The sequence below is a fragment of the Egretta garzetta genome, unplaced genomic scaffold, assembly GCF_000687185.1.
Source record: "Egretta garzetta isolate BGI_Z169 unplaced genomic scaffold, ASM68718v1 scaffold142, whole genome shotgun sequence".
Lineage (NCBI taxonomy): Eukaryota > Metazoa > Chordata > Aves > Pelecaniformes > Ardeidae > Egretta > Egretta garzetta.
The window spans coordinates 1,281,402-1,288,834 of record NW_009258955.1 but is presented as its reverse complement, the minus strand read 5'-3'; the positions used below and the strand labels follow the sequence as shown (position 1 = coordinate 1,288,834).

At 38.6% G+C, this 7,433-nt stretch overlaps 1 protein-coding gene across 2 annotated transcripts in view; it reads right to left on the bottom strand.

Moving 5' to 3' along the window:
• The window catches only part of LOC104122419 (amyloid beta precursor protein binding family B member 1 interacting protein), a 62,353-nt gene that overhangs the window by 22,532 nt on the left and 32,388 nt on the right, over positions 1-7,433 (bottom strand). For both annotated transcript variants that reach the window (XM_035890157.1, XM_009634540.2), the window contains exons 9-10: positions 6,496-6,639; positions 2,950-3,060 (exon numbers count right to left, since the gene is read on the bottom strand). In XM_035890157.1, coding sequence (XP_035746050.1) covers positions 2,950-3,060; positions 6,496-6,639 — 255 coding nt within the window. The remainder of the gene's footprint in view (positions 1-2,949; positions 3,061-6,495; positions 6,640-7,433) is intronic.

Here is a 7,433-nt window from a genome sequence, read left to right as displayed (position 1 = left end):
CACCTAGCACAGAAGAATGATACTGCTGAAGCTGCTATGTCCTTGCATTTCTCTTGCACTATAAAGTACAGCCTGGTCTCTTGCCTCTGAGCTGGCAGTTGTTAAGTTTGAAACACAGCAGAGCAACTAACTTGGCTGATGACTGCTCACTGTTCTGAGACAGCGGTTCCTAAGGGGGTCCTCAGAAAGCAACAATTCTTTAAAAAAATGTACTGGTATGCTATTATTCAAAAACTTTCCAAGTGGCGTTACAGCTTGCTGGAGCTAATAAGGGCTCCAGACTAACCTATTTTCCAAAATGTGAAAATCTCCTTCGACTTACAGCCATCCTCAGTGAACAGCTGGCATGGGCTATGGCTGCTACTATTCCAATTACTTTCCCCCATTCCCTTTAAAGACAGATAATCTTCTCCTGGCAGCCAACACAAACAAGTAACTGGAAGAGACCCTCTGCAGAGCTCACTGTCCCGAGACACACACGCAGGGGAATGGAAGAGCTGTGGAGACACAGCAGTGCGGCCTTGGCTGTGAAGAAATTTTCATCTCGCTTGGACTGAGCTGGCTATGCAAATTCCTTCAAAATTTCTAGGTTACCAGTATAATAAAGATGAATGTTTACCTGTTAAATCTATTGCTCACTGCACCTGTCTGCAAAAGTACTGTCGTTTCATCTTGAGGACTTCATTCTCAAAATATGGCAGGATGAGAAATATCTCAAGGATGATGGTTTGTTTTCCTTTGACATCTCAGAACAAGTGTCTCCCAGCAAGAGAGATATTTTGTTCTGGGAGGCTTCCATAAAAAAGCAGACAGGAATAAATTGAGACTACATGTAATAAATGGCTATAAGTTCCTGTCCACACACTTTTGTTTCACCAAGCACCCAGTCAGAGAGACCAACATTTAACTTTGTCCTTTCCCTCAGTCCACAGATCTCAAGATGCATTGAGATCATCCCCAGCTCCAACCTCCAAAGGTAAGAGAAGGGTACAACAGAACTTGTCTCAGCTACATGCCTTCAAAAAGGTATATACAGAATCCAAGTTAATGTACAGAAATTATAATAAATATGAAACTCTCATTGCATCACCCTCAGAAAGCCACCCTAAGTGGGAGGCTTCCACTTCTGAAACAACAGAAGATTCGATGATATAAATATTTGGCCAAACTTCTTGACCAACTCCAGCCACTGCAAGAGACAGCTGTTAAAAAAAGCCAAGTCTGAAACTGAGCTGGTCAGGAATCTACCAAATGCTGATTTGTGGGAATTAAAAGGAAGAACAGTCACTATAATCTGATCTATTCATGACTAAGTAGTGTTGTTCAGATATAATGATCTTATTGATATGATGTTTATTCTAGTATATCACAAACACATTTTAGCAAACAGTTTTGCTAAGTAGGTTTCATACATTTGTAAGCCTATTACACATAAAGCTTTCCCTAGTGAGCTTTTGATCTCATTCTTCACATTTCACGTTGAGGGTACAGTGCTAACATCACACATCCAATAAAGCAAGTATTTCAGTCTAGTTGTAACTTGTTTTTTGTGTAAGTTCTTATTTATAGCATACCTCATTTCACAAAAGATGGCAGTAAGTCCAGAAAGTTTTCCTAATCATTGCGAACAATTAAACACATTGCTACATACACTTCAAAAATTGTGCTTTCATTTTCATTTGAACAGAATGTGAATAACTTATTAAATTAGCCAGATACTTCTTTGACCAGTCATCTGTTTAGAAAATCAATTTCCGCTTATTTTTAAATCATCTTTCCCTTTTTTTTTTAAAATTAGAAGTTGTATTTTTCAGAAATAATGCTTATCAGTTAATTTCAGAAGGCTCACCCCCTTTTTACAAAAAAGTTGCAGAGCATTTTGCAGATAACTATAGTATTAAAACTGCTCATCTGTGTTAATTAGATACATCTGCTTCATAAAATAAGTCTGGGTCTAAAAACAACTTGTGCTTGGCCATGTGTAAATTAGGCTAGCAGACTTTTCGAAACTGAATAAAAAAGGGCTGTAAGTGTGCAGCTACAGCCAGAAATGTGGTATTATAAGTGACCTTTGATGTGAATGTTTCTCATACTTTTTTTCTGAGATGGCAAGATACTGTGTTTTCTAATACCTTGTTTGCACCGCAGGCCTTTAAATAGAGAAACAGCAACAAGATTATCTTCTGTCGCGTACACAGTAGTTACACTGTATTCTAAAATCTGTATTAATCACCAATAGCAAGCAAGGCCTAATTACTCTAACCTCAAAGCTTCATTTCTGCTGTCTGAACTATGTGAAAAGCATGGGCTGGTTTTCCTTTCCTTAGAGGAATGCAGAATACCCAGCCTATTTGCAGTGCTATTACCTGGAGAGGCAGCAACGAGACACTTACTTCAACAGCAAGCACTGATTTTCATGAGTGGGTGAACAATGTCTTTTGCCCTTCTGCCACAAACAGTTGTGCAATAAAATAAGCCACCTGAGATGTCTATTCCCGCAAGATTTTGCATCTCAGTTCAACAAACTACTCAACAGGTATGACTACACTGCAAATAAAAAGTAGACATACTTTTCAGTATATAGTCCATAGTGTTCCTAATGTCAAGACTACAGACTGCCAGTCTTGTCATCATACACCTGCCTTATGTGCCATTTGCCCAGATGTGTCCAGTCACCTGAACAGGTAGTCACTGGAAGCCTATTCACCCTTGTTTTGAAGACAACTTTATAGATGCAGTGTAGACCTATATCATAGGACTATCAGTCCTTAAAATTAAGGTTCTAAAGGTATGTTGCTGATCAACAATGAAGTGAAGAAGAAAGCAGACATGATTTTGCAGGAGGTACTCTGTCTCATCAGGGTCCTTGAAGCTTCAAACCTAAAACATGTTTACGTATAAAAGAAACTGTGTATGACATTTGCAGAACTTACTTTTCTTGTACATTACCTTTAAGACAAAGCAGTGATCTGTAGGTGCCTTATATTTCACTTTGTGTTGAGAACCGTAATAAACGTTCATATTCTCAAATTGAATGAAGCATGCCAGATCCCGTGATGTCTACAAATGAAAACCGAGCACATCATTGTTAGAACAAATTGAATTTTGATGTGAAACTCATTATAGGACTTCTTTCAAGCGTATGAATGCCAATGCTTTTTATTTTTTTAACTGTCATGAAGTTGACTGAAGAAAGATGAATTTTAAGTGTGTGCATTCTTTAACACCTGGAAGAGGGCCCGTACATATTAGAAATAATGTATAACACAGTGCAACATTTTGCTGTTATTCTGGTTTTATTGTGCTTTATTGCTTTGTGTGGAGATTTTGGCTTATAGCTAATAAGAACAAATAGAACACAACAGAAAGAAATAATTTTAGTAAAATAGATAAAGACCTTGCAACCACTCCCTTACAATTCTGAGCGGAGAAAAAAGGTTTGGGGTTCTAAACTGCTTTGGGAGCTTGTTTTTATTTGGTATATGTAACAAACAAACTCTCTTCAGGAAATAAGCACACATTTCCTCTGTTTTGCTTTGAATTTTCTCAAATTTCCTGGCATCATTCCTTTTCTTTTTATCATACTATTTGCTTGTTCACGATATGTTGCTAAAGTAGCAACAGTTTCTGTTGCTGGCACACTTCTCAGTGCAGAATTCTACATACAAAGCATAACTTTTGCAATCCTTTGAGTGGAAATGCAAAAATGGCCGTGTCACATGGTCACTGTTGGCTAAACTGGGAAGTCAGGAACTTGTGAACAAATTAAAAAGAAAAAAGAAAATAACAAGCCACAAAACCTACTACCCCTAAGAATGGGGTTATATTTCCGCATATGATGGTTTTCTCTGCTGTTTTCATTCTTACTGATACTTTCATTACAATGTGCCCTCGAGTTGGGTTTATTCACAAACAATTGTGGGGACAGGAAACACTCCATGCTTCCCTGTCTCCCCTGAAGCTGATGTCAGGGATTTTGTCACTGACTGTGTGGACCTAGGATTTTCCAACACCGTAAGTTCCTAAACATGCTCAAATCCATGCATTATGAGTTGTTCCTTTCCTTTACAAACCAGGTAATGGCAATTAAGACCAATATGAATGCAGTTGTTATTTTCTTCTAAGTAAGGATCAACTTTTTATGCAAGGGACAAAGGCATTGCTAGTATTTCTGCAGTGTTAACATGACAAAGCAACACAATTAACTGAAACAAATTTTAAAATTGTATCTATAATCCTGATTCTGTTGTTTTGTAACCCTGTCCATTAACAGCATGTTTTTGAATGGGATAAAAGTAGAGTAATGCTGAAGAATGAAATTAAGACAGCAGTGCTGACTGCTGCCTGGATTGTTATCAAAAAGACCTCAAACAACAAAAACCACCAAGAGCATGTGTGAAAAATTATCTGAACGTGTCCCTGTATTTTAATGTTTGCAATGTATTTTACAGCCAACATAGAGTGCCAAAGGTATGCCAGACTTCTTTGCTTTTTTATAACAAGTGAAAACATGATTACATGATGAATTTCAAAACAGCTGCAGCAGCTGAAGACATTTCTGTCCACGAACTGTCTGTTTCTATACCTCAGTGAAAGGTCACTCTACCCACAACTGAATGACTGCAGCAAGGTGCACGTGCAGTCTTCATACCACCCTGACACGGGATGAAATCTCATAATTTAAGGGCTTTGACTGAAGAGCTCTACTGAATACTGCTATAGTGCTTTAACGTGTTTAGCACCCTCACTGCACCCTGCTCATCTACCAGAGGTTACTGTCTCCACAAAAGACACATGTACCTGAGCCTCAGCTGTTCCAATACAGAGTCCAGTAACCAACTTAAATCACCATTAAACACAGATTTGGGCTAAGAGACTTGACTGTCTCTGCAATGGCTGAGGCATGCACATACGCATTCTTTTGCTGAAGGCTGTTACAGAAGCAGGAGTGAAGAGTTGATTGTGGTACCATTTTAAAGAGCTGTGACTATCTCCTAAAGAACTGCATTCAAGGTCCTCAAACCCTGTGAGTGGCTGAGTTGGTAAAATAGTGAGTTTGAAGCACTCACGCAATTCCTTGAAATGGCTCGGTTATAGGCAGGGTGGTACATAGGCTGTAACAACTAACAGGCAATAACATGTTAAACTAAAACAGCTGTTAGAAGGTGACTGCATGGCTCCATCCTGAGCCTATGTTTGCCGTCTATCACCTGAAAAAAGAAAGCACTTTCCTCATTTGCACTATGATGGAAAGTCACTGAAACTGGATGATGAAAAAAAGGCTAGGTAACTATCAGTACATGCTTGCCCTGCTTTAGCACTGTGGCCATCATTGGAGGCAGGCTATAAGGAAATGTCAAAGACGAATGTTTCATTTGACTATTCTTATACTCTCTCCACCTTAAGTGCCTTCCAAATAGCATCCTAGTTCCTAATTGATAGGATGTTCTGTGTGTGCAACATGATTTGAGGACTGAAAGCTGTTATCTCAGGGTCAGGTGAAGTCAAAATAAATTGCTGTGAAAGCAGCAAGGTAATCTAGGTCCGTATTTCAGTGAGATTTGGTTATAAACACAGGTCACTGGACCAGCAGCACGGCAATCATTTACCAGCTATCAATTTTTTTTCCTTTGTAATTTAGTCAGGGAATAGCAGAACAGAGAGTTAAGTTTCACAGCACAAATCGTAACAGTAAAGCTCCATCAGCAGCACCCGAATTTTCAAAAATGAAGCATTAGCAGAGCAGAAGTGGTTTTCAGAATACAAAAAAAACCAAAACCAAAAACACCAGTCCCAGAAGCCATCATTCTACCTCATTACTGCAGAAATGAGAAGCCAGCCACCCTTATGTGCAACATGTCCAGGACCCCTTTGCTTCTCCAGTGCCGGCAATTCAGACTCTTTAAATATTTTGTAATACTAAATGTCAGTGCATTTGATTCAGTCAGGTGGATGCTTCTATCTCATTTCTTTCTACACAAAGGGCAGTCTTTAAAAGCCTTAAAATGCACAATGAATTCTCTAGGTAAAGATCACTGTAGGAGAAAATGTACAGCATTTCTGCATGCTGGATACTGGTGTACAAAGTCAGTATCAAAAAAAGTAGAATTCCATCTTTTTTATTATAAGAAAATAGTTTACTTGAAAACTTTTAAAATATTCTTCCACAGGGAACCCATATAACAGTGAAGCATTTTGGCAGTGTAACACCAGCTGAAGGGTGCTGTGCTGTTTTTCTTTCTCCTACTGACTTCCAGAGGAGTGCTATTTCATTAATGCTCTTATCTATCCATAGAAATCAAAAGGAGAGAAACGTGACAGGATTCAGTGAGTACATTCTAATATTTGCACAAGTGGTGTAGTCAAAGTTGAACCAAAAGAACCCCAACCCTTTCAGATGCACCAGACAGTGCTCTTAAAATGTCACCTTGGGAGTTCTTCACTTTCACCTCCATGAATTGTTTTATTGCTAAAAGGATTATTTGGCTTCCTGACCTTGGTTTTTCCTTTGGGTACATAATAAATTCCAGAAGCTCGTAGAAGAAAATAACGCCTCTTCCAGGACTTTTTTCCATCTTCTTTTAAATAAAGGGCCCCTTCAAGCTCTGGCACAATGACAGATGTCCCACAGAAGCTTTCCTGTGCAACAAGAATAATTGATGCAGCAAAATAAATTGATTTAAGCACAACCCTATTAATAAATAGCAGAAAAATGCTCCCTTGAAAAATAAAGACATTTCCTGTGACAGTGAACATAGGAACATGGGGAATGCAGTTACCAGGGGGATGAACACCTTAGACAGGCAAAGGAAACTTTTCCAAGCTAATGTGGTAACTTGGCTGTGCAAGTTGGATGCTCACACTGGAAAAGAAGGCTCGCAAAACCTCCATTCTCTAAAGGGTCAAGCAAAAACCTACAAAAGGTTTTAACTAGACATAAATATGCTTACTGAAGACAATAAAACAGAATGGTTGGTACTGCTGCTGTTGTTTTTTCTCTATTGCTGTATCTATAGGTTCTGTAGAGAAATATTTTTGTAGAGAGAATCTTTAGAGACTGCTTAGAGCTCTAAAAAAGCTAAAGAAAAAAATCCCCCTCAATCTCTGCTTTCACTTTGAAATACATGCTAGCATTTACAACACTGTTTAAGCAAATACACTTAATTGTTTGCTTGAAGGACCTATTGTTGGGTAACTTTTAATGCCAACACACTTATCACTTAATGATTTCATATAGAATTTACCAGGACTTCTGCTGGTTGACATATGGTGCCTTCATGAGGTGCACTAATTTTGAAATGGGAATCCTCAGTCACCTGGGAACAGCATTTCCTTTGTGAAGTTTTACCAAAGTCAAAGTGCTTGCTAGGAGAACTGTGATAATCTTCTCTTTCACATAGACCTGGATTTTTCTCTCTCAAACACAGAACTGA